At 62.6% G+C, this 24,463-nt stretch overlaps 4 protein-coding genes across 12 annotated transcripts in view; 3 read left to right on the top strand and 1 right to left on the bottom strand.

The window, feature by feature from the left end:
* The first annotated feature begins 784 nt into the window (after positions 1 to 784).
* On the top strand, positions 785 to 2,227 carry Sct (secretin). Its single transcript, XM_078045276.1, has 4 exons — positions 785 to 1,544; positions 1,611 to 1,712; positions 1,818 to 1,910; positions 2,039 to 2,227. Exons 1-4 carry the CDS (start codon positions 1,453 to 1,455, stop codon positions 2,124 to 2,126), a joined length of 375 nt encoding a protein of 124 aa, XP_077901402.1. The 5' UTR covers positions 785 to 1,452; the 3' UTR covers positions 2,127 to 2,227.
* A 3,561-nt stretch (positions 2,228 to 5,788) lies between these two features.
* On the top strand, positions 5,789 to 13,440 carry Cdhr5 (cadherin related family member 5). 4 transcript variants are annotated; one of them, XM_078045252.1, is made up of 15 exons: positions 5,789 to 5,976; positions 6,049 to 6,224; positions 6,514 to 6,564; positions 8,271 to 8,363; positions 8,494 to 8,595; positions 8,693 to 8,803; positions 8,882 to 9,052; positions 9,558 to 9,648; positions 9,774 to 9,871; positions 9,951 to 10,151; positions 10,288 to 10,401; positions 10,474 to 10,558; positions 10,803 to 11,153; positions 12,137 to 12,321; positions 12,897 to 13,440. In XM_078045252.1, the coding sequence occupies exons 1-15, from the start codon at positions 5,868 to 5,870 to the stop codon at positions 13,341 to 13,343; spliced, it is 2,385 nt and encodes a 794-aa protein (XP_077901378.1). In that variant the 5' UTR covers positions 5,789 to 5,867; the 3' UTR covers positions 13,344 to 13,440. The 4 variants fall into 4 exon arrangements, with proteins under 4 accessions (XP_077901378.1, XP_040139823.2, XP_040139824.2 ...); XM_040283889.2 differs by having other exon boundaries at positions 10,653 to 11,153; XM_021721002.3 differs by having other exon boundaries at positions 5,790 to 5,976; positions 11,013 to 11,153.
* A 128-nt stretch (positions 13,441 to 13,568) lies between these two features.
* Positions 13,569 to 17,977, top strand: Irf7 (interferon regulatory factor 7). The gene is made up of 10 exons (XM_013365839.4): positions 13,569 to 14,600; positions 14,927 to 15,283; positions 15,375 to 15,537; positions 15,624 to 15,837; positions 16,068 to 16,156; positions 16,233 to 16,410; positions 16,627 to 16,716; positions 16,926 to 17,315; positions 17,410 to 17,528; positions 17,609 to 17,977. The coding sequence occupies exons 2-10, from the start codon at positions 15,264 to 15,266 to the stop codon at positions 17,762 to 17,764; spliced, it is 1,419 nt and encodes a 472-aa protein (XP_013221293.2). The 5' UTR covers positions 13,569 to 14,600; positions 14,927 to 15,263; the 3' UTR covers positions 17,765 to 17,977.
* A 307-nt stretch (positions 17,978 to 18,284) lies between these two features.
* Positions 18,285 to 24,463, bottom strand: part of Phrf1 (PHD and ring finger domains 1) — a 30,313-nt gene continuing 24,134 nt past the window's right edge. For 4 of the 6 annotated variants that reach the window (XM_078045246.1, XM_078045247.1, XM_078045250.1 and 1 more), the window contains 7 exons: positions 24,135 to 24,251; positions 23,367 to 23,518; positions 20,252 to 22,912; positions 19,838 to 19,992; positions 19,412 to 19,669; positions 19,091 to 19,219; positions 18,285 to 18,610 (listed from right to left, as the gene is read on the bottom strand). In XM_078045246.1, coding sequence (XP_077901372.1) covers positions 18,467 to 18,610; positions 19,091 to 19,219; positions 19,412 to 19,669; positions 19,838 to 19,992; positions 20,252 to 22,912; positions 23,367 to 23,518; positions 24,135 to 24,251 — 3,616 coding nt within the window. In that variant the 3' untranslated portion in view covers positions 18,285 to 18,466. Of the gene's footprint in view, positions 18,611 to 19,090; positions 19,220 to 19,411; positions 19,670 to 19,837; positions 19,993 to 20,251; positions 22,913 to 23,366; positions 23,519 to 24,134; positions 24,252 to 24,463 lie in introns of those variants that run through there. The other 2 variants (XM_078045248.1, XM_078045251.1) reach the window with 2 other exon arrangements.

Genomic DNA, 24,463 nt, shown 5'->3' with positions numbered 1-24,463 from the left:
CACAGGGCAGGAACAGCAGCGGCAGCAAGGCCACAGGGTGTCACAAGGACGTGACAAGCTGGGGTACCTCAGAGATGCTGTCAGCCAGAGCCAGCCAGGTGGGGGCGCACCCCTCAGCCTCAGCTACTAGGGAGGCCAGGCAGGAGGGTGCTTAAGCCCAGGAGTTCTGCCGGGACCATGCAGTGCCCCTCATCTCTACACTAAAGAGTAAGATATTCCGAAGAGATTGAGAACAGGACCCAGAGAATGGGAGGACACACTTTCAATCGCATGGCTCAGAGAGTATGGCACCCAGAATGTATGAAGAGCATGTACCGCTCAACAGCAGAAAGGCAATCCAGCTTCAACGTGGAGACGACACTGGCCCAGCATGCATGGAGCCCCAGCTTCCATTCCCAGCTCCACAAAACAATGACAACAACAACAACCATCTGGACAGATAAAGAATAAGCAGAAATAGCAAGAAGCACCCGAGGCACTGCGGCTGGGGCTCAGCGGTAGTGCACTGGCGTGTGTTCGATTCTCAGCATCACATATAAATATATAAATAAAATAAAGGTCTATTAACAACTTAAAAAAAAAAAAGGAAGCACCTGAGAACATGCCCGACCTCAGCCAGGTGTGGGGGCCACACCTGGGACACCTGGGGTTCCAGCAGCTCTGGAGACCAAGACAAGAGGGTCCCAAGTTCCAGGCCAGCCAGGCAACTTAGTAAGACCCCATCTCAAAAAAACAAACAAAAATGCTTGTGGGGGGTGGGGAGTCTGGGGCTGGGGCTGAGTGGCCAAGCGCAGGTTTGGAAGGCATCCATGGGAGCACCTTCTCCTCCGCCGCCAGCGTGGAGGAGGAAGCTGCTCTTTCTTCCTGGAAAAAGAAAACCACGTGACCACAAAGCTCTCATCTGCCCACGTTGCTCCCTGGGGGGCCAGAGAAGGTCAGTGGGCCTGTTCTCTGCGCGGTCCTGCTGCCCTGTCTCTCCAGGCAGCTGCGGCAGGCCCCTCCAGCTGTCCACCTCTCTCCTACCCCGCTCACCTCCGAGGCACCTGCACCCACTTCCAGCCGCCAACCACGGCAGAGCCCTCCTGGGCCTTAGGGAGAGGACCCAGGGCTTCACACGTGCTGTGACCTACGCCTGTCCCGAAGGCGCCCGCGGCCGGGATGTCCCTCTTCGCTCGGGAGCCCCAGGGGATGGCAGTGCCCGCTCGTGGCACCCGCCATCCAGCTGGTCTACTCCCTGCTGCCCAGCCGAGGGGCGCCGACTTGGCGCTGGGGGCGGGAGGAGTCCCGGGCGACAGCTGGGGGGCGGCCTTGACCTTCTGGCGATCGATGGCTCGGAGCCGGGGCGGTGCTGGGCGCCCCCCACTGGCCCACCCTCCCGCTCCGGGACCGCTATAAAGGGCCGCGCGGACTGGGGCCGGGGCCGCCAGAGCGCCCAGCACCGCCCGCTGCGCCATGGCTCCCTGGCCACTGCCGCCGTCGCTGCTGCTGCTGCTGCTGCTGCTGCTGCTGCTGGGGGGCTCCACCGCGCGCCCCGCGGCCCTCAGGTGAGCCCGCGTCCGCGCCCCTCCCGCCCGGCGCTGCCCACCCCGTCTGACCTCGCCTCTCCCCAGGGCTCCGCGACACTCTGACGGGACGTTCACCAGTGAGCTCAGCCGCCTGCGGGACAGCGCGCGGCTGCAGCGGCTGCTGCAGGGCCTGGTGGGGAAGCGCAGGTGAGCCGGCAGGTGAGGGCGGGAGAGCAGTCTGGACCGGGCCCCGGCGGCGGGACATGCCCGGTGCCCCGGCTCCAGGACTAATTTTGATTTGGGGTGGAACAGCGAGCAGGACACCGAGAACCGCACCTCCTGGTTTCAACCCACAGAGGGCCAGGTGTGCCTGCTGTGGTCAGATGAGCCAGCCCTGCAGGCCTGGTGAGCACCCTCAGCCTTCACCCACATCCAGCCAGGCCTTTCTCCCGTCCCCTGCCACCTCAGGGCTGCTGCTGGCCAGGCAGTGGTCTCTAGCTGCCATCCCAGCCCTCGGCTTCATGTCTCTGCAGGATGCCACCCAGAGCCCCTCTGCATCAGGTCTGGTCTCCCTGGCTGCCTAGTGTGGCTAGGCCTGGTCACAGTTCCAGAGGCGGCTGAAACCACCCAGTGGCCCAGATGAGGACAGAGGAGGACCAGAGAGGACCCTGGGGCTGGGAGGGGCTGTACTGGGCACTAATAAAGGAAGAACTCAGACTCGCCTCAGGAGCCCACTGTGCATATCTCCTTACACCAGGGCAGCCCCTGCACATCAGGCTGCCAGGAGGGAGGAGGGCCCTATCCTCCTTCTCCAGGTGACCACACCCAGCTGCCCTTTACACCTGGGTGACCTTCAGGCACTCGCCCTTATCGCTGGCCTCAGGGCCACCTCCTGTCCACTGGCTGAACTTCCAGCTCCGCTCCCCCCACTTTGTAATCCACTTAGTGAACGTGCAGTGTTCAGGGTGCTGCTGTCTCAGGGGCCATGTGGGTCAGTGTGAAGGGAGGGGCACAGACGCTCAGGTGGGGCAGGAAGGAAGGGAGACACCCAGGATGCGTCCCCTGGAGCAGGAGGACTGGAGAGGATATCCTGGTGACACATGTCCAGGCCAAGGGTGGTGTGATCTCAGCAGGGCCTGTGCAGCAAGGGACAGTGGTGTCAGCCCCAAGGGGTGGGCTGCAGCAGGCATGTGGGTGCACCAGAGGGTGGGTGGGGCCTGAGGTGGGACTGCCCAGTGAAGAGGGATCAGGAGTCTCAGGAAGGCCATTCAGGCATGCGGTGCCCCACAGCCTCCCCCTTCCTCAGACCTCAGTGGCCTCTCCCAGCTCTGAGGGATTTGGAGGCCAAAGAAAGGAAGGGGCAGGGTAGGTGGAGCTCTGGGCTGAGGAGCCTCACCAGGACTCTGCTCTGTCGGTTACCAGGGCCCCCCGGAGGGCACAGTGGTCCCTGAAGCCCTTCACTGGGCCCTGCCAGGCCCCTGGGAGCTAACTAGTCTCCGAGGCAGGCAGCGGTGCCGCGGGACAAGGGGCTTTTCCTGCAGGACGGATGCAGGGATGGCCAAGGACCTGGAAGGGACACTGGGTCTGAGCCCCAAGGAGTGGCCGCCAGAATTTGGCCTTGATAAAATTCCAGTGGCAGAGCCTAGCAGGACAGCCTTGATCAGGGGTTGGGTAGAGCAACCCAAAGCCTGGCCTAGTCCCTTCCCCACCTGTGCCCACCCCTAGCTTCAGCAGCCCTGCCCCCCAGATCTGCACCCGCAGCCCCAGGTCCATGCCCCCCAGCTCTGTCCCCACAGCCCTGCTCCAGCCCTGCCCCCGCAGCTCTGCACCCGCAGCCCCAGGTCCATGCCCCCCAGCTCTGTCCCCACAGCCCTGCTCCAGCCCTGCCCCCGCAGTTCTGCATCCGCAGCCCCAGGTCCATGCCCCCCAGCTCTGCACCAGCAGCTCCAGGTCCATGCCCCCAGCTCTGTCCCCACAGCCCTGCTCCAGCCCTGCCCCCGCAGCTCTGCACCCGCAGCCCCAGGTCCATGCCCCCCAGCTCTGTCCCCACAGCCCTGCTCCAGCCCTGCCCCCGCAGCTCTGCACCAGCAGCCCCAGGTCCATGCCTCCCAGCTCTGTCCCCACAGCCCCAGGTCCATGCCCCCCAGCTCTGTCCCCACAGCCCCAGGTCCATGCCCCCCAGCTCTGTCCCCACAGCCCCAGGTCCATGCCCCCCAGCTCTGCACCCGCAGCCCCAGGTCCATGCCCCCCAGCTCTGTCCCCACAGCCCTGCTCCAGCCCTGCCCCACCAGCTCTGCACCCACAGCCTCAGGTCCATGCCCCCAGCTCTGTCCCCACAGCCCCAGGTCCATGCCCCCCAGCTCTGTCCCCACAGCCCCAGGTCCATGCCCCCCAGCTCTGTCCCCACAGCCCCAGGTCCATGCCCCCCAGCTCTGCACCAGCAGCTCCAGGTCCATGCCCCCAGCTCTGTCCCCACAGCCCTGCTCCAGCCCTGCCCCCGCAGCTCTGCACCAGCAGCCCCAGGTCCATGCCCCCAGCTCTGTCCCCACAGCCCCAGGTCCATGCCCCCCAGCTCTGCACCCGCAGCCCCAGGTCCATGCCCCCCAGCTCTGTCCCCACAGCCCTGCTCCAGCCCTGCCCCACCAGCTCTGCACCCACAGCCTCAGGTCCATGCCCCCAGCTCTGTCCCCACAGCCCTGCTCCAGCCCTGCCCCCACAGCTCTGCACCCGCAGCCCCAGATCCATGACTCCCAGCTCTGTCCCCACAGCCCCAGGTCCATGCCCCCCAGCTCTGTCCCCACAGCCCCAGGTCCATGCCCCCCAGCTCTGTCCCCACAGCCCCAGGTCCATGCCCCCCAGCTCTGCACCCACAGCCCCAGGTCCATGCCCCTCCAGCTCTGTCCCCACAGCCCTGCTCCAGCCCTGCTCCCCAGCTCTGCACCCATAGCTCCAGGTCCATGCCCCCCAGCTCTGTCCCCACAGCCCTGCTCCAGCCCTGCCCCCACAGCTCTGCACCAGCAGCCCCAGGTCTATGCCCCCAGCTCTGCACCCACAGCCCCAGGTCCATGCCCCCAGCTCTGTCCCCACAGCCCTGCTCCAGCCCTGCTCCCCAGCTCTGCACCTGCAGCCCCAGGTCCATGCCCCCCCAGCTCTGCACCCACAGCCCCAGGTCCATGCCCCTCCAGCTCTGTCCCCACAGCCCTGCTCCAGCCCTGCTCCCCAGCTCTGCACCCGCAGCTCCATGTCCATGCCCCCCAGCTCTGTCCCCACGGTTCTGCTCCAGCCCTGCACCCCAGCTCTGCACCCGCAGCCCCAGGTCCATGCCCCCCAGCTCTGTCCCCACAGCCCTGTTCCAGCCCTGCTCCCCAGCTCTGCACCCGCAGCCCCAGGTCCATGCCCCCCAGCTCTGTCCCCACAGCCCTGCTCCAGCCCTGCACCCGCAGCCCCAGGTCCATGCCCCCCAGCTCTGTCCCCACAGCCCCAGGTCCATGCCCCCCAGCTCTGTCCCCACAGCCCCAGGTCCATGCCCCCCAGCTCTGCACCCGCAGCCCCAGGTCCATGCCCCCCAGCTCTGTCCCCACAGCCCTGCTCCAGCCCTGCCCCCGCAGCTCTGCACCCACAGCCCTGCTCCAGCCCTGCCCCCACAGCTCTGCACCCACAGCCCCAGGTCCATGCCCCCAGCTCTGTCCCCACAGCCCTGCTCGAGCCCTGACCCGCAGCTCTGCACCGGCAGCCCCAGGTCCATGCCCCCCTGCTCTGTCCCCACAGCCCTGCTCCAGCCCTGCTCAGCCCTGCACCTGCAGCCCCAGGTCCATGCCCCCCAGCTCTGTCCCCACAGCCCTGCTCCAGCTCTGCACCCACAGCCCCAGGTCCATGCCTCCCAGCTCTGCACCCGCAGCCCCAGGTCCATGCCCCCAGCTCTGCACCCGCAGCCCCAGGTCCATGCCCCCCAGCTCTGTCCTCTCGGCCCTGCTCCAGCCCTGCACCCCAGCTCTGCACCCGCAGCCCCAGGTCCATGCCCCCCAGCTCTGTCCCCACGGCCCTGCTCCAGCCCTGCTCCCCAGCTCTGTCCCCACATCCCCAGGTCCATGCCCCCCAAGCAGCTTGCAAGCTCCTCTATGCCCTGTGTTTGGAATCAGTGGTTCTCATTCCCAGTGGATGCCTGAATGTGGCCCAGATCAGGCTGAATGACCACTCCACATCCTCCTGCTGGTGCCCTGCGTCTGGCCGGCCAGCGGGAGTCCCCTTGGTGGAAGCCTGTGGTAAAGGGCCATAAAGTGGGGCGGCGCTTGGCAGGGGCGAAGGTCGCCGAGGCAGGAACTGTACCAGCCCTGACGCCAGAGAGCTGGACCCTCCCGTCAGATGACAGCGGCCAAGATGGGGGCTCAGGCCCTGCGATGGCCTCCCCTGCTGCTGGCGCTGCTCACCGTGCTGCTTGGCCATTCCCCGGGAGCCACAGCCCAGACTCAGGGTACATGCTGGAGGTGGGGGGGCGGTGGGGTGGGGGCTGGGAGGCACTGACCTGTCCTCTCCAACTTCCCAGTCTGCTCAGTGGACAAGACCTTCCTCCAAGTGCAGGAGAACGAAAACATCACGGAAGCCCTGGTGAACATCTCCGTCCCAGATGGCCAGCAGGTGACCCTCGGATCCTCGTCCACCCCATCCGCATTTCGGATCCTAGAAAACCAGCTCTTTCTCAGCGTGATTCCTGATTATGAGGTGCAGGCAGTAGCCGGGGTGGGGTGTTTCTAGGGTCCCCTGCGGGGAGAAGACCTGGGGGTGGCCAGGGCTCTGCCTCCCCAGGCATTGACTGACCCTTCAGGCCCCATCCTGGGCCGGGCCTCGTCCATTAGGGAGCAAGGCTGCCTAGCGTCTCCTCCTCCTCCCCTGACTTACCACCCATGACCACCTGGGCGAGCTCTGCCCTCAGCCTCGGGCTCCTGGCCTGTGGAGTGGGACGTGTGCCACCACCAGGCAGGTGACCTGCAAGACCGACTTGCCTCCACAGGAGAATACGATGCTGGAGGCACACCTGGAGTGCAAGAGGGGGAACACCGTGGTGAGTGCACCTGTCTCCCTGGCCCTGGGCCCTCCTCTGTGACCTCACCCAGGGAGTGTTTCCAAACTCCAGCCCTCCCGGCTACACCCTCACTTCCTCCAGCCCAGACTCGGCCCTGAGTTTCAGACTCACAAACCCAGCTGCGGACACACTGTCACGGACATTGGCCCAACAAGCTCCCGAGACTCCCCTGAGCCCCTGGCCCCAGCACCTGGAAGCACCCTGGCCTGCTGACTGCTCCACCAGGCTTCCTTCCCACTAGCCCGCCCTCAGGAGCAAGTGTGGGCTCCGCCTCAGGCAGCCCCAGAACCCCCCCTTCCTACCTCCACATCCCACCAGGGCCTTGGTCACCAGCTTCCCCTTTCTGGAACCTTCCTACTGGTCCCTTTCCTCTCTTGCCCCTGGTCCATCCGTCCCCTCTCTGGGTGGGAGGTCTCAGGAGAGCCTAGGAGACCCAGCCCCGCCCGGCACAGCCCAGCACTTCCACAGCTGCCTTCGCACTAGGAGTCCAAGCCCAAGGGCTGCTGTGGTGGGCCAGGCTGGGTGTGTGGCCTGGCCTGGTGCGCCCGTCCCCTCACCTGCTCAGGTGGGCAGGGAAACCTTTCCTCTTTGGTGGACTCCATCCACCCTGCTGTGCTGCAGTGGCAGCCCTCCTCCTACATTCCCACAAGCTGGAAAGCCACAGGAGCCGCCCCACCCCAGCTCCACCATGAGCAGCCCCTGCCCTGCACCAGGCCACACCGCCGCAGTCCCCACAAGTATCTCAGCAGTCGTCTCTAATAGGTGGGCACCTGGGGCTGGGGCTGGCTCAGTGGCAGAGCACTTGCCTAGCAGGTGTGAGGCACTGAGTTCCATCCTCAGCACCACATAAAAATCCACAGATAAAATAAGGTCTGGTGTCCATCTACAACTAAAAAATATATATTTAAAAAAACTTTTAAAAAATAGGTCGGGACCCTTCATTTTAAGCACAGCTCAGTGGCAGAGAGCTGGCCTTTGCCTCCTGTGTGAGGGGACCTGGGTTCCATCTCCAGCACCACAAAGAAAACAAGACACATTCTCCTGCCCTGTCCACCGGAGAAGGGCGGTTCCCCTCGCCATCTGAACCCTGGTGTGTCCACCTGTCCTGGGCCTCTGAGAGTCTGCCTCGGCTTGTCTGAATGGGAGCAAAGTCCAACCCAGGGGCTGGCGATCTCCCTGCAGGTGCCTTCCACTCTGAAGGCCCCTCTCCCTGCTTCGTTGTTCTTGAGGAAGCGTGACATCTAACACGTGTCCTCTTTTTATCTATCTAGATCTATTTTTTAGTGAAAGGTGGACACCATGTCTTTATCTCATATCCACGTGGTGCTGAGGAGGGAACCCAGTGCCTCACGCGTGCGAGCCGAGTGCTCCACCTCCGAGCCCCAGCCCAGCCCCCAGGGTCCTCTTTTGAGGTTCTGCTGGTAGCCTCCTCAGGCCACTTATCTGTCCCCGGAGTGCTTGCCACCTCCGGCCACCTTGGTAACCTACCTGTGTGGTCTGGGAGCCCCAGGGCTGAGTCTGGTCCCTGGTGATGGGCCCTGCCCTGCTGGGTCACCATCACCTTCAAACAAACAAGCAGAAGGGAAAGTGGGCGAATGGACGACCACCCGGGTGGATGGACAGGAGTGAGGCAGGCGGGAAGGCAGGCAGCCGGGAGGGCTGTGGCCAAGGCTGTCGACCCCCAGGTGACGCAGCTGAGGGTGTTTGTGGTGGTGCTGGATGTCAACGACAATGCCCCAGAGTTCCCCTTCACCACCAAGGAGCAGGACGTGCAGGAGGTGAGTCGGGCGGAGCCAGAGCTGGCACTGCCTGGCCTGGGCACTGGGCGGGTGTGGGCCCAGAGGGCTAGTGGCTAGGGGCTCCTCCAGGACACTGGTCCACAGAGGCCATGCCTGTGTCTGCCCCCAGGACACCAAAGTGAACTCTACAGTCATCCCTGAGGCAGAACTACAGGCCACGGACCGTGACAAGGACAGCACCTTATTCTACACCCTACAGGAAGTGACCCCAGTCAGTGGTACCCCAGCCCTGCCCAACACTGGCCCTTGGCTTCTGAGCCACTGCTCCTTGATCCCCCAGGGGCTCAGCTGTGGCTCCCTCTCCCCAGGGCGCTGGCAGCTTCTTCTCCCTTTTGGGGGTGAACCGCCCTGCCCTGAGGCTGGACCGGGCCCTGGACTTCTACCAGTGGCAGAACATGACCTTCCGGCTGCTGGTGCGGGTGAGTGGTTCCCCAGTGAGTCCTGGATGCTCAGGCCCTGTTTGAGGTCCCCTACCTGACACCGCAGAGCTGTTACAGGACACAAGGGAGGAGCACCAGGAGCCCAGCCACACAGCCACGGCCACCCTGGTCCTGAAGGTGCTGCCCGCTGACCTGCGGCCACCCTGGTTCTTGCCCTGCTCCTACTCAGACGGCTCCGTCTGCATCCAGGCTCAGTACCGGGGGGCCATCCCCACAGGACACACACTGGTAATGGGGGCCCGCCGGCAGGGACGGGCTGGAGTGCAGAGTGGGGTCTGGGAGGCTCAGGGCGGGAGCCTGGGGCCTGGGCTCTCCAGGGGCAGTGGCCGACTTCAGTGACGATTTTGGAAGAGCTGTGAATGAGCATTTTCTCCCAAACCGCCCACCCAGCCTGGGGTAGTGTGTGTACCAACCACCGCAGCGTGGGAGCCCTGCCTGGTGAGGTCAGCCAGAGGTGGGGCTGGAGGGGCCAGCTGGGCCGCCTGAAGGACAGCTGAGCAAGGCCCCTCCCTAGGGCTGGCCTCCCAGGCAGGCCTGATCACTCTGTGCCTCCCGACCCATGACCCACGAGGTGCCTTGAATTCGCCTGTAGCTGCCCTGACCACGACAGGCACTGCCCGGCCCTTCTCCTCTGCCCGCTGTGCTCCAAGCCTGTGTTTCAGACCCCGAGGAGCAGGGGAAGGGCCGACTGGGGCCATCGGCACCAGCCCCACCATGACCCCCACCCCCACAGCTGTCCCCCCTCATCCTGCGTCCGGGGCCCATCTATGCTGTGGACGGAGATCGGGGCATCAACGAGCGGGTCATCTACAGCATTATAGGGGGTGAGAAAAGACCTGCCCCCGCCCATGGTACCACAGACCCCTGCCTTGGACTCAGGCTGAACCAGCCAGGATCCTGGACCTTAGGGAGGGGACCAGGGTCTAAGTTCTGCCCCACCTCCTCTCAGGAAACAAGGACAACACATTTGCCATCGACCCAGACTCTGGCAACCTCACCATGACCAAGAGTGTCCCCAGCCCCATGACATTCCTGCTACTGGTCAAGGTGGGTGCCGGCATGGGGCAGCAGGATGTCAGCTGCACTTTCACTGGCCTGCTGGCCACTACTGCCTCTCCTTTCCCAGGGTGAACAGGCTGATCTGGCCCGTTACTCGGTGACCCAGGTCACTGTGGAGGCCCGCCAGGCCCATGGGAGCCAGCCCCACTTCTCCCAGAGCCTGTACCGAGGCACTGTGGCCCCTGGCTCTGGGTCTGGTGTGGCTGTCAAGGATGCCACCTCCCCCTCTCAGCCTCTGAGGATCTGGGCTCAGGACCCCGAGTTCCCGGTAGGCGGCCCCCTCCTGCCCATCCAGGAACCCCGTAACCTGGCCCGGTCCCAGGGTCTGCTCGCCCCCGGGTGGGTGGGCTTGGGGTGAAGAGTGGGGGCAGCCCAGGCCCAGGACTCACTGCAGCCACACCCAGGACTTGAACTCGGCCATTACCTATCAAATCACCAACTGCTCCGAGTTCCGGATGGCCGGAGAGATGGTGCTGACTGCCACGGCAATAGAGCAAGCCGGGGTCTTCTACGCAGAGGTAGGGAAGTGTGTCTGAGGGTGGGGGACTGCAGAGGGACTCTGCAGGGACAAGCCCCCCTTCCCACCCCAGGTGGAGGCCAGGAACACGGCGACTGCGGGTGTAGCCACCACTGTTGTTGAGATTCGCGTTTCAGAGCAGGAGCCCCCGTCCACAGGTAAGCCTCTGGGGGGCCCCCTCCAGGATGGCTCCTACCCGGGGCAGGTGGGCTGGGTGCAGAGGCAAGCCTGGCACTGTCCCTGGCTCCCTAGGCTCCCCAGAGCCCCCCACATCCCCAGAGACTGGAAGAACAACTGGGCCCTGGAGCAGCACCACTTCGGAAGCCCCCAGGCCCCCTGGGACCTCTCAGGGACCCTCAACAACCAGCTCTGGGGGTGGCAGTGGCCCTCATCCACCCCTAGGCACAACTCTGAGGCCACTGACCTCACCCACACCCGGGGGACCCACCAGCCTGGGAGTGGGCACCTCGACCCAACCAGCCACGCCCGGTGGGGGCTCAGCACAGACCCAGAAGCCTGAGACCCCTGGGCCCACGGCTCCCGGTCCGGGAGCGGGCACCTCCCCTCAACCAGCCACACCCAGTGGGGGCTCAGCACAGACCTCAAAACCAGGGACTTCTCCAACGACCACCCCCGATGTGGGAGCAGGCACGTCACGACCAACCACGCCCGGTGGGGGCTCAGCACAGACCCAGAAGCCTGGGACCTCTCGGCCCACGGTCCCTGGGCCCAGCAGGAGCCCCCCACCCTCAGGTAGTCCCCACCCCACTTGTCCTAGCTCAGAACCTGGGTGGTCCAGGGTCGCCTCTAGGACAGAGTCCCAGGCAGGGGTCTGTCTGGTGAGAACAGTCAGCCCAGGAGCCCCCAAAGCTGCACTAGGAAGGTGTGGGGTGCAGGGCAGGGGGCAGATTCGAGATCCAGCGAGCTGAGTTGCCAAGGCCGTTGGTAATTTAGGATCTTAAGACAGAGAGCACCCCTTCAATGATTAGGAGAGATACAGGCTGAAATTCATACTGGACAGCTGCATCAGGTTTGTGGCTAGGCTAGAAGCTGAGGCAGGATTTCTTGAGCCCAGGATTTTGAGGCCAACCTGGGCAACATAGTGAGCCCTGTCTTAAAAAACAAAACAAACAACAACAACAAAAAAACACTGATTGTATCACACGCTGGGGGTACTGGTACACCTGAGGCCACACAGGAGTTTGTGGCCCAGGGGACCTGTGTGCTAGCCCTGTACTAAGGAGTCTTGGTGGGTTTAGAGCAAGCAGAATCAAGTTCCAGAGGTCTGCCGTGGTCTCAGGACCTATCTGTGCAGTGAGCAGGGTACAGCACAGGGAGCCAGCCTCCTCCCAGATTCCCAGAGACAGTGGCATAAGGCAAATCCCTGGGGGCTATGGAACTGGAAACGAGTCAGGAGCAACTGAACACTGTTTCTGGTCCAAGCCCAACATACATTCAAAACGGATGCAGAGACTACGTGAGACTGAATTCCCTGTAGCCATTCATCCTGTTGTATCCGAAGTTGCTTCCTCCCTGGAACACCCTGTCCTAGGGGGACCCTGGGCCTTGGTGTGCTCACAACATCTCCCTGGTGGGGGCCAACAGCACCTGCCCCTCAGAACCCACAGCTCTGGTAGGGGGCAGCCAAAGGCTGGCTTGTTTTCAGGATGCCTGGCTGGCACAGGCTGGCACAGGCTGGCGAGGTGTGCCACAGTGGATGACCATGTCTTCTGCAGGGACGCCAGGAAGCAGCACAGGAGGAAGTGTCCCAATACAGGATGACCAGCACTTCTCCATAGTGGACATGGCAGTGCTGGGAGGGGTGCTGGGTGCACTGCTGTTGCTGGCCCTCCTGGGCCTGGCCATCCTCATTCACAAACACTATGGTCACCGACTGAATTGCTGCTCTGGCAAAGCTGCGGTGAGATCCCTTGTGGGAGCTAGGGCCTAGCAGGGCAGATGACAGTGACAGAGACAGACAGAGGGGCAGAGGAGAGAAGTGGGGAGGGAGGGAGACATGCAGAGGGATGAAACATGGGGCAGAGAGAAGGCAGGACGTAGAGTACGGCGCTCTTCTGTAATCGCAGCAACTTGGGAAGCTTAGGTAAGAGGCTAATAACTTCAAAGCCAGCCTCAGCCACAGTTTAGCAGGATCCAGTTAAAAAAAAATAATAATAAGGGCAGAGAGGGGGCTGGGTGTGTGGTTCAGCGGATAAGCACCCTTGGGTCCAAGCCAAGGTTCAAGGGGGGGAAAAAAAGAGGGGGAGATAGTGGAAAGGTGTAGAGATAGAGGTGGAGATGGCGATAGGAGAGCTGGAGGAGATAAGGGGGTGGGGAGTTGGAATGGGATTGTCAGGGGACCAGCAGGGGACCAGGGTTTAGTGACTCTGGGAAGGAGCAGCCAGTGTACACGCCAGGGTCACAAAACAGGGCAAGGGCAGAAGCCTACAGAGGGGAGGGACCAGAGTCCCGCTGATATCCTTGCTGTGCCCACAGGAGCCCCAGCCCCACGGCTTTGACAATCAGGCCTTTCTGGGGGACCAGGAGGCCAACTGGGCACCTGCCCCTAGCCCCAGTCCGGGGCCCAAGTCTGTGGAGGTGCCACCGGAGCCGCCCAGCCCCGGGTCCCCTGTCCCTGAGCCTCCCAGCACGGAGTCCCCAGACCCAGGTCCCTTCGCCAGTGCCCCTGAGTCCCCGGTGGCCGCCAGGGCTGTGGACAGCCCCTCAGCAGTGAGATCCATCCTGACCAAGGAGCGGCGCCCCGAGGGCGGCTACAAGGCCGTGTGGTTCGGCGAGGACATTGGGGCCGAGGCCGACGTGGTTGTCCTTAACGCACCCACCGCGGACGCGGACGGCGCGGGCGACTCTGACAGCGAGGACGCTGGCCAGGGCTGGGGTCCCCGCGGCGCGCCTGCGCCGGAAGACGACTCCACCTACATCTAGCTAGACCTCTCTGCTCGCCCGCAACGGGCCTGGACCCAGGGTCCACTCGCCGCCCCACTTCTCTCGCAGAATAAAATTTCACTTTCGAATCCCAGAATCCGAGGCGATGGGCGGCTGTTCGAGAATTGGTGCAGGGAGGTTGGCCACACCTTCCAGTGGCTCCAGGCGGACATGGAAGAGGCGGGCGGTGCTTCTCGTAAACCAGCTGCTGCCCCGCCCGCGCCGCCGGGCTTCCGGAGGCCTTCTGGACCGCTGGTAGCCAGGAAGTTCCTCTCCTGGTCTCACCACAGTCCAGGGGGGCGGGGGGCGCACCAGAGATCTCCACCTGGCGCCTCACGACCCCAGCGGAGACTCCGTGGGGGTGGGCTGGAAGGAGCCAGCGCAAATCCCCGGGAAGACTTGCTTGGGAGAGGGATCTCGCAGGGGAAACAGACTCCTTCGGAAGTCTATGAGGTCGGCCGCGGTGGGGGCGAACCCCCTGGGCGCCGCGGAGGGACAGGGCCCAGCGCCAGCACTGAGACGTTCGGCGCGGCGGCTGGGAGCATCCCAAGATGACTGGAGCTAGCAGCCGGGGTCTGCTGCCCAAGGACCCTGGGGTGGGGGAGCCGGTATTAGGGGAGTACGGGCCACCGGGTGGGGACCGAGCTCCCCGGCTTGACTTCCAGGGCTCACCCCAGGCCCGAGTTTTTCCAAACTGCCCTTCAAACTGTCCCTGTGGGTCACTGACATTTTTCCTTATGAAAAGTCTTCGTGAATCCTTTCCAAAAGCTCTCATTTCAAGAGTGGCTGTCGGAATAGCCAGCAGTCAGTCTTAAGACTCCACGAGTTTTATGCAAAAACAACAAAACCCCACTTTTGTCGGGGTCTGATTTTTGCACCGATGTTCGGGATCTCTGGTTTACCCTAGTTTGACCCGCGCCTGGGGCTGCTTCCCTGGGAAGCAGCAGGGGAGCCGCCGGGGCTGAGCCCGGAGGGCAGGCGCAGGCGGACCAGGCGCTCCTGCCGCCCTTCGGGGACTGCAGCGGTGCTGCCCAGAGCGAGGTCGGCCCCGACCGAGTCAGCGCCGGGGCTGGGCAGGCCCGGCGGCTCGGGAACCTCCCACGGGAGCATGTGACGCCCGCCCGCGATGCACCTGCAGGGCTTAGGCCCGGCCCGCCCCCGGCCCGCCCCCGGCCCGCCCCGGCCGGGGCACAATAAAAGCACCGCTGCGTCCTCTCCGGGAGAGAAACGTCCCGTCCCGGCGGCTCCGGCACCCAGGTATGCGGGACCCCTGGCCCACGCGGAACAGAGGGGAGCTACGACCCACGTGGGAGTCCCTGTTCTCCCCACGAGCAGCGGCCGGGAAGGGGCCGCACCAAGGGCTGGGGAGCCTGAAGGAGGCTCCGCGAGACCGGGGTGGGGTGGGGAGTGGGCTCGGGCTGAGGATGGGGCTGGGACGTGGACGGTGGGTGGGCGGCCGGCCGTGGGAGGGCGCCTACCCGCCGCCCCGCCCTCTAGGTTTCGGTTTCCCGCGAAGCTCAGTTTCGCTTTCCTAGACTCTGACCCTGCCCTTCCACACCGACTTTCCCATCTTGTCTTTGCAGGGTCCAGCCTGTGAGCTCTGCCAGGCCTGGACGCTGGCTTAACATCTGTGACTTCACGTGTGTGCTCTCGCCACATCTGTCGTCACACCTATCTCCACCTTGGCCCAGGAATCCACACTTGGGCAACATAGGTGGTTAGAAGCCCTCAATCCACATCTGTGACTCTCAACACCTGGGTCACACTTGTGGCACCTTGGCCACACTGTGGCCACACTGTGACACCTGGAGTGACACACGAGGAACCCGTATCTCACCTGTGATAATACCTGCCACTGCCCCTGCCCAGAATCTCAGTGAAGGGCCCCCTGACTCCCAGACTGACCGTCTATAAAGAACAATGGCTGTAGTTCCTCAGAGGTGAGAACTGCCAGCCTGCCTTCCCTCCCACTCCATGTGATCCCTGGGCCTGGCGCTTGGCCCTGACCACGCGTGGCCACCCCACCCGCAGGGGGGTCCAGCGTGTTCTGTTTGGAGAGTGGCTTCTGGGTGAGGTCAGCAGCGGCTGCTACGAGGGGCTGCGGTGGCTGGACAACGCCCACACTGTCTTCCGGGTGCCCTGGAAGCACTTTGCTCGCAAGGACCTAGGAGAGGCAGACGCCCGCATCTTCAAGGTGGGGCCCAGCCCCACTCCCACGGAAGACCTGTCTGGGACCCCAAGGCTCCACCCCTCGGCCTGTGTTTTCTGTTTTTTTCCCAGGCCTGGGCAGTGGCTCGAGGCAGGTGGCCACCCAACACTGGCGGGGGCGACAGGACACCCCCAGAGGCCGAGGCTGCAGAGCGTGCGGGCTGGAAAACCAACTTCCGATGCGCACTGCACAGCACACGGCTCTTCCGGATGCTGCAAGACAACTCAGGGGACCCTGTGGACCCACACAAGGTGTACGCGCTCAACCCTGTGCTGGAGTGGAGAGGTAAGGAACCCCCCAGGTTGGACAGGAAGGTAGGTGGATGGGTAGAGGGCTCCGCCTTATCTTGGCCTCCAGGTTAGGTGTCCAGCCCCATGTTGGGGTGTCCTGCTTTAAAGCCCCAGGCCTTGCCACCAGGTGCCAGGTCACTGAGGGGAAGAGGTTAACAGCAAGGAAGGAGCAGGGTGCTGGGACCTGGGGGTACTCAGGACATTCACAACCAGGTCTTATGCCAGCCCCAGGTCCAACTGGCCCCCCACTTTTGGAAGGCCCAGCTGTCTATCAGAGGGAAGAAGAGGCTCTTGAAGGTGCCCTGCCTACACAGGTACAGGCTCTGCCCATCTCTGCCCCTGGTTGTTGGGGCTGGGAGCTGCTTACACCAGACTGTCTTCCCCTTGCAGGGTGGGCCCCTAGGACCATTCCTGGCAGGAGACACCAAGCTGCAAGCCCCAAGCCCTTTGCCCATCCCAGCAGGTGACACAGGGGACCTCTTGCTCCAGGTTCTTCAGCACAGCCTCCTGGGGGACCCCCTGATGGAGGCTGCAAGGCGGGTAGACCCAGCCCCTCCGGGGCCTTCTGGTGAGGGACAGCAGAGGCCATTCTGTTCTGCAGGGGCTGTACTGAGGGAAGGGGGCAGACAGGACAGCACAGACCCTGGGGAGAGGGAAAGGGACCCAGTGTGCTGGGGTGGGCCCTTGAGGAGGATGTGGGGTGTTGGGGCACCATGAAGGGCAAGTCCGGCAGAAACAGAGCCACCCCAGCTGGGTAACTTGGGTGTTGCACTGTCACTTTCAGGCCCAGAGCACCCTTTGGAGGCGCTTCATACAGCACAGGCAGTGGAAGCTGTCCCCAGCCCCAGGCCTCAACACGTGGCCCTGATGACAGGTGAGAAGCTGCGGTAGGGATGGGGAGGAGGGGGTTGGGGACCGGAACCAATTCAGCCCTTCCCAGATGCAGGCCAGGGTACGGCCCCAGGGTACCTGCATGCAGCAGAGCCTATGACAGTACCCTTTGCTAGCAGGGCACCCCAAAGGGAGGTGGCTGGGTACCGCCTGTTCCGCACACACCTGTTACTCACAGCTTGGTGTATGCAGATCCCAGCCCAGGTGCCCTGGACGTGACCATCATGTACAAGGGACGCACAGTGCTGCAGGCAATGGTGGGGCACCCCAGCTGTGTGTTCCTGTATGGACCCCCTGGCCCAGCCATCAGGGCCTCGGAGCCCCAGCAGGTGGTCTTCCCTAGCCCTGCTGAGCTCTCTGATCAGAAGCAGCTGCACTACACAGAGAAGCTATTGCAGCATGTGACCCCTGGCCTGCAGCTGGAGCTGCGCGGACTGGCACTGTGGGCCCGGCGCATGGGCAAGTGCAAGGTGTACTGGGAGGTGGGCAGTCCCTTGGGTTCTGCCAGCCCCTCCAGCCCAGCCCAGCTGCTGGAGCGCAACTGCAACACAGCCATCTTCGACTTCAGCACCTTCTTCCGAGGTCAGTGAGGCACCTGCCTGGGAAGTGGGCCTAGGACTCTAGGTATTCCCCTGGGGGCCTTGCCCACCCTGCTCACCAGAGCCATCGCCTGCAGAGCTGGGGGAATTCCGGACACGAAGGCGCCAAGGCTCCCCACACTACACCATCTACCTGGGCTTTGGGCAGGACCTGTCAGCAGGGAGGCCCAAGGAAAAGAACCTGGTCCTGGTGAAGGTGAGGCCCGGGGCCAGGAGGGTGAGAAGGGACTGCCTGGACCTCAGGTTACCAGGCCCCTGACAGATGCCCCCCTGCAGCTGGAGCCATGGCTGTGCCGGGTGCATCTGGAGGGTGTGCAACGTGAGGGCGTGTCTTCCCTGGACAGTGGCAGCCTCAGCCTGTCCCTGTCAAGCACCAACAGCCTCTACGATGACATTGAGCACTTCCTCATGGAGCTGGAACAGCCAGCTTAACTCCCTATCCCAGCCGCCCCCAACAGAAGAGTGCCGAGAACCAGTGCTGTCCTGTTCTCCCTGCTGGCACTACTGACCAAACATGCAGGGCCCTGGCAAGGGAGGTGAAGCCCAGGAAGCACACTGCAGACCTCCCCTGCATGCCCACTCTTCTGTCTATCGCGCACTCAAGCGACACACTGAAGTGCTAATAAACCACTCGCTGGATACAAATGCCCCTGAGATGGGTGTGGGGGAAAGCTGCTCCACCAGGAGAGCTGGGGAGGTGCCATCATGTGCCCAGTGGTGCCTGTCCTGCCTGGAGGTCTGGAGCACTGTGCTCTGCCTCCTGGGAAGCAGATGTTGGAGTGCAAACCTGAAACAATTACCTGAAGGGGCAGAAGGCCATTTTAAAACTGAAAATAGAGAAATTGCTAAGAGAGAGACAAAGGAGGCCACCTGGAAAAGGATCCAGGAGTCCCTCCCTGCCCCAGACTATCACCAAAGGCTTCACCTTCCAAGTACTGAGGCCACAGGAAAGTTTCTAAAGATAAGCCATTTTTGATAAATTAGAACACAATGGAAACAGTGTATCTATAATATACATATAAAAAAGTCCAGTTTTCAACTGTGAGCAAGACAGGTGCAGACCGGTGTCATCACGGGAGCCCAAAGGCAGGAGTGCTGGTGGCCCCAGGCCTTTGTCACAAAGGCTCAAGGGTCTCAGGCCTCGGTCCCCTGGGCGGGCGGCTCCTCCCCAGCCTCAGTCTTCCTGTGCTTACGCATGTGCCTATACTTGTCCACGTAGGCCTTCACCAGATTGGCCACCTTCACAGGGTTGATTTCACCACTCTTGCTGTGGCAGATCTGGAGAGTGAGATCTGGTTACCCAGCATGCTTCAGGCCAGACGCTGCAGCAACAGGGCCTGAGCCCAAATATCCAGGCCTCCATCCCCACAGAGCAGGGCCCAGGGTTCTGCCTACAGGGTCGTGCCATTTGTCTACCACCTCAAAGGGTTGCTGAGGGTGCCCCAAGTGTCACAGGTTTGTAGACATATCCCCCAGGGCATTTACCACCTGCAAGCTGGGCATGGATCGGGCCATTTTAAATGTCATGTGTTATTTTAGCTTTTTCAAAAGCATGAATGTTCATGAGTGAGGGGCAGCGACAGAGAGAACTGACCCAAGGCCTCAATCAGGACATGGTCTGGCAGGCCAGGCCCAAGCTATACTTACGGACCCTGAAAGTCTGTATTGGCAAGAAAGAGCAGTGACCTGCCTCCTGCTGGGCCATGCTGCCCAAGACCTCAGGGCTCCCCAGCAAGGGCACCGGTGCCTGTAGCCCACCTTCTGCACGGCTTTGCGTAGGATGTCCTTGTACTCCTCCTTGGTCACCTCTCTCTTCTGGTAGAAGGGTTTGATGGCCAGCTTCACCTCCTCCACAGCTCGCTCCTGCATGTGCAGCTTCTTCATGTACTAGGAGGGAAGACACCCGTGACACCAATGGCAGGGGAGGGCCTTTGGTGCGAGGCCCCATGGTACTGGGAGCCATTTCAGCCCAGAAGCAAGAGGCAACCCCAGTAGCTCCCACCATGACGGAGCCCCCCGGGCTGGCTTCTGCTCCTCAACTCAGCCCCAGGAACCCTGGGAAAGGCCAGTGGCACTCACTTCCTCCTTCCTGGTCTTTTCTGCGGCTGGCCTGGGAGTGGCCGTCCTCTCCTCCAAGTCAGTGGTGCTGGCTTGACCAGCTGGCTCTGAGGCTGTAGCTAGTGCGGTGGGCACAGGGGCCACACTCTGGGCCACCCCACAGCCCGCGAGAGGAAGGCTCCCTTGTAGGATAAACTGGACTGAGGGTTGGCTGATCAGCGTGTACGGTGGGATGCTTGGAGGCTGAGCCAAGCCGGGAGGCATGTTGGAGCTGTAAACCTGGACAAAGAATGACCCACTGAGTGCAGAGCCCTGAGGGTTGGCAATACCCCTTTGCAGCCCCACTCTCGAAGCACAGGGGGGCAGGGCAGAAATGAAATGGCACCACAAGGCCTTGGTCCTAGCTGATGTGGCCATGTGGCTCATGTCCTCTAGCCCGGCACCTACCTGAGAGGGGTTCATGTCAGGGAATCCAGGCTCTAGGAGTATGTGGCTGGGAGGTGGCAGCTCAGAGATCAGCGCCTGAGTGTCGCCTATGGGGCCCCCATCCTCAGTGTCCCAGGCTTCTTCCCGCGGCCTCTGTGGCCTGTGAAGTGGCGTCCCTGGGGGTCCAACACACAGGGGAGGTGGGTGCCCTGGGACCAGCCTCGGCCAGAACACAGCCTGCTAGCTGGAACCCTAGAGAAGCACTGGCAGTCGGGGACCACAAGGTCAAGCCCAAGGACCTCCCTGGGCCTACTGGGGCTAGGCCCTGAAGAGCCAGGGAGGTGGGGGCCCCTGGGTGGCTGCTCCCTGCCCCACCCACAGGGTGCTCCACCCACAGGGCACCCTGCCTGCTCAGCCACAGAAGCACATACTCACTTGAGCCTCTGTCCGGGACCACGGCGGCCCCCTCAGACTCCTGGAGGTTCCAAGTGACGCGTTTCACCAAGGCACGGGACCGCAGCAGGGGGGCTTGCACTGCTGCTTCCTCAGGCCTGGCCACCTGGCACACCCTCCCACTCCCTGAGGGGCTGTCCTCCTCTACCGGTGCCACACCCAGGGCGCTGGGAGCCATGACAGTGTTCTCTGCCAAGTCTGGCCTGAGTGGGCGCTGCTCTGGGGGTCCCTCTGCCGGGGGCAGGGGGTGCACAGCGTCTTCACTGTGGATTAGTGACACCTCCCTCTGGATGGCAGCCAGGGTGGGGTCTTGTGCCTGCGGGGCTGGGGGCCGTGCAGGGTTGGGCAGGAAGCTTCGTTCTGGGGAGGAGTCAGTGCTTTCGGGGGAAGGAGGTGAGCTCATGTCATCCAGCTGGATGAAGATGGCTTCACTTGAGAAGTCCTCGAAGACGTGGCCCGCCTCCACAGAGGCCCCATAATCCAGGTCCTCAGGTGCACACTCAGCTGGCTCCTCCAGGACAGGGGGTGCCTGTGGGAGCACCTGGCCAGACACCCCCACCTCTGCCACGATGCCTGCCTCTGCTGGGACCGGTGGAGTTACTGAGTGGTCTCCACCCTGCCTCAGCTCCTGCTGCAGAGCGGGCACTGGGGACGCCTCCTTGGCAGTTCCCTTCCTCTCCGGGGAGCGGGGCCGCTTCTCTCGGGAACGTGGCTGCCGGGGCTCTCGTGCCCTGTGCTCTGAGCTGGGCGACCGTGACCTCCACTTCCTTCTCTCTCGGGCCCGGCCTGTGCTCTCCTTGTTGGGCCGCTCTCGGCTCCTTTCCCGCTGGTGCTTGTGCCTCCGGGCCCTCTCCAGGCTGCTGGGTGGAGAGCAGTCCCTCCCACGAGACCTGGACCCCGACTGTCGCCTCCTCTTTCTCCTGCTCCCATACCGCTCGCAGGAGGAACTGGCGGGGCTTCCTGAGCGTGACCGGGACCTCCTCCGGCCTCGTCCCCTGGAGTCTCTCCTCCGCTCCCTACTCCTGTCCTGGGCCTTCCTCCTCTTGGCTCTCTCCTGGCTGCTGGCGCGGTCACTGGAAGACCTCCTGTGTTTGGCCTTGGCCTGGCGCCCCCTGGAGTGCTCCTCAACCGAGGGTGAAGCTGAGCGTGAGGTCCTGTCTCTGGAGCCAGAGTGGGTCCTGGAGCGTGTCCGCCGGTGCTCCTTGGTCCCCCTTTTCCTCTTGGCCTTCTTCCTGCTGCTGGAGGTGGAGCGGGAGCGGGATGGGGCCCGCAGCTCCACAATCCTGTGGGTGGCTGCCTGTGGTGCATCTGGGCTGGGGGAGGCCTCCGGCTCCAGGATAGTCACACAGGTTACCATCCGCTCCTCAGAGCCAAAGAAGGTGCCGTGGGCAGCACCATCTTCGTCATCCCAGGGGTCCTGGGGGGATGGTCTCTGTGCCCGGACAGCAGGGTCCCGGCTTTCTGTAGGCTCCTCACCTAGCTCTTCTTGCTCCACATCAGAGGCCCCCTCAGTAGCACCCTCACCCCGGACCTTGAGCACACTGGACACAGGTGTACCAGGGGGCTCCGCCTCGGTCTCAAAGACACTTTCCACAGTATAGGAGGTGACACAGCGCACAGCCTGAAATGCCGGGGCCTTGGGACTGTTGATGGAGATGGTTCTTGTAATCTCCGATGGTAGGAGGCTGGGGCCAAGACTCTCAGGGCTGCTGCTGGGAGGGCTTGAGTCAGAAACTGTGGGGTCAAAGGGGTCATATATCTCACTCTTGAGCTGCTTCGTCTTCTTGATAGAGAATAGCGGGGAAGGGTTCTCCTTCCTCTGTACCTTGCTGTCCACAGGCCGGAAAGTGTTGCAGAAGCCAGGGCTGGACAGTCGGCTGCAGTGTGCTGTGTTTCCAGGGATGTTGATTCTGAAGCTCTCAAAGGTGGACCCAAGACCCTTTCCTCTCGAGGGCCCCAGGGAGGCTAGGCTGCCATGAGAGCTGGGAGCTGGGGGCCGGGAGCTGCCTGTGTGTGACCCAGAGTTCTGGGGGCCCCTGTTGCTGGGCTCGTTCTCTGCCCGGCCTTGCGCTGGCTGCCCAGGGCCCTCCCTGCCTGTTAGGCGACTGATGCAGGTGCTGGGGATCTCCACACTCTGTCCTTGGGGTGGGGCTGCGTCTTGCCTGCTGCCAGTGCCGTCCCTTTGGATCTTCGGTATCCTGGGCAGTTCGGAGATGGCGGTCCTCCGAGGAGGTGGTTTTGGGGTGTGACCTAGGGCTACACTTCCTAATGGAGAGTTGGAGCAACTGCTGGAGATCTTAGATGAGGCAGAACCGAGAGATAAGGACTGCTTGCTGGTGCCATTAAACCAGGGGCTGCCACTTTGTCGCAAGCTAGGCCCACTCCCGTTTGACAGGTTCTGAGCCTGGCCTGATCCAGGAGCCGGGGAGGCACCCGGCCGTACAGGCACCCCTGCTGAACAAGCAGGGTTATGTGGGGCCGACCTGGCCTGGCCGCTCAGCCCTGAGCTCTGCGGCCTGTCTCCTGTGAGTCTGCTAGCCGGGATCCCCGAGGATGGTACTCCAGTCTGCAGGCTGTCCCTGGGCCTGGACCTTTCCTCACCTCCGGACACACCCACCGAGTTCCGCTGAAGAGAAATTGGAGCTAGAAACAAAAAGGCCAGACGCCAGTTGTGCCACCACTGATTTAGGAAATTTGATGACTTGTACTATCATCAGAGCCGACGCTGGGCCACAGGAAGGGTAGCCCACGCAAGGCAGACCCCAATAGTGTGCTGCCTCCCTCCTTGCTGAACCAGAGGAGCACCAGGGGCAGGACTGCCACCCTCGTTTTGTGAATGTGAAACCTGCTGATGTGTTCTTTCTCTTTTGCTCTGGGTGACACCACTGTGGATCAGCACCACACTGGCCTGGCAGGCAGGAGGGTCTGTGAGCTGCTCTGCAAAGGCCACCGTTCCTACACAGGAAGCGATGGAGCCTCGCACCCTCCCTCTGCTTATGTTTGGGCCTCTGGTACCTCGGTGCTCTCACCCCCAGCCAGAGCACAGCCCAAGGACAGGGCTTCCACTGCCATGGCTGCCGAGGAAGGGGCCTCTCACCTGCCCTCTTGGCACTGAGAGAGCCGTCCCGGTGGATGACCACGTCCGCGCTGCTCATCATCAGTAGGCTCTGGCCTGACAGGATGCTCCCCAGCAGGTCTGGGACAGGTGCCTCCTCCACGCTCTCCTCCTGGGTGGCAGGGAGCGGCCTCCTGTGGACAGAGATGCACAGCGGGCCCTGCCATCTAACCGGCCTCCTCCCCACCAAATCTTTGTAGCTTTATTACAAAAATCACCTGACACTAGTGCCTCACCCCACTGCCAGGCAAAAGCTGGCAATTAAGTACCTCTGCCTGTTTTGTTTGTTTAAGTCTATGATTTATTTTTACTTTTTTGGTCCCGGGGATAGGACTCAGGGAGCTCTACCACCAAGCTACATCAACAGTCCTTTCGGTTTTTTATTTTGAGTCTAAGTTTTTTTTAATTTTGGGTCTAAGTTTCCCAGCTTGACCTTGAACTTGAATCCTCCTGTCTCAGCCTCCTAAGTAGCTAGGATTACAGGCATGGCCACTGTGTCCAGTTTTTCTTAAAGGAGTCACAGAGAATAGATTTAGCCAGGTGGTAATCATGGACCAGCCCAGGGACAGCCTGCAGACTGGAGTACCACCCTCAGGGATCCCGGCTAGCAGACTCACAGGAGACTGTCCCTGCCTAAGGCCCCTTCCCTTCTAAGGCAAGTGGCCAAGCAGCCGTACCACTAGAGGCAAGGCTACAGCCAAGACTGGGGTCACCACCCTGTCCCTCCCAGAAGCCTCTACTGCCACACACCTGGAGAGCCCCACGGAGACGGGCCTGGCTACGGGCTGGTGAGACTGCAGAGCCGAGCGGGACAGGACCCTCCGCTTCGTACTCAGAGGAGAGGCAGGGTTTGCAGACAGCTCTTCACTGTTAGAGGAGGACACATGGCAAGGGAAGGGGAGCCTGTGCCCCAGGCTCAGCCCAGGCGCAAGAGACCCCTCCAAGTTTTGTCGCCTCACTGAACCCGAGGAGGGTTGGGGGCAGGGACTGCTACCCTCATTTTGTGAATGTGAAACCTGAGGCTTACCCATGCCCATGGCTCCCAGGGGGAAGGGGAGTGGGCACCCACACTGGTGGTC

Source organism: Ictidomys tridecemlineatus, chromosome 4, assembly GCF_052094955.1.
Source record: "Ictidomys tridecemlineatus isolate mIctTri1 chromosome 4, mIctTri1.hap1, whole genome shotgun sequence".
Classification (NCBI taxonomy): Eukaryota; Metazoa; Chordata; class Mammalia; order Rodentia; family Sciuridae; genus Ictidomys; species Ictidomys tridecemlineatus.
Note: the sequence above shows the minus strand (reverse complement) of the source record. Positions and strands in the feature narration are given on the sequence as shown.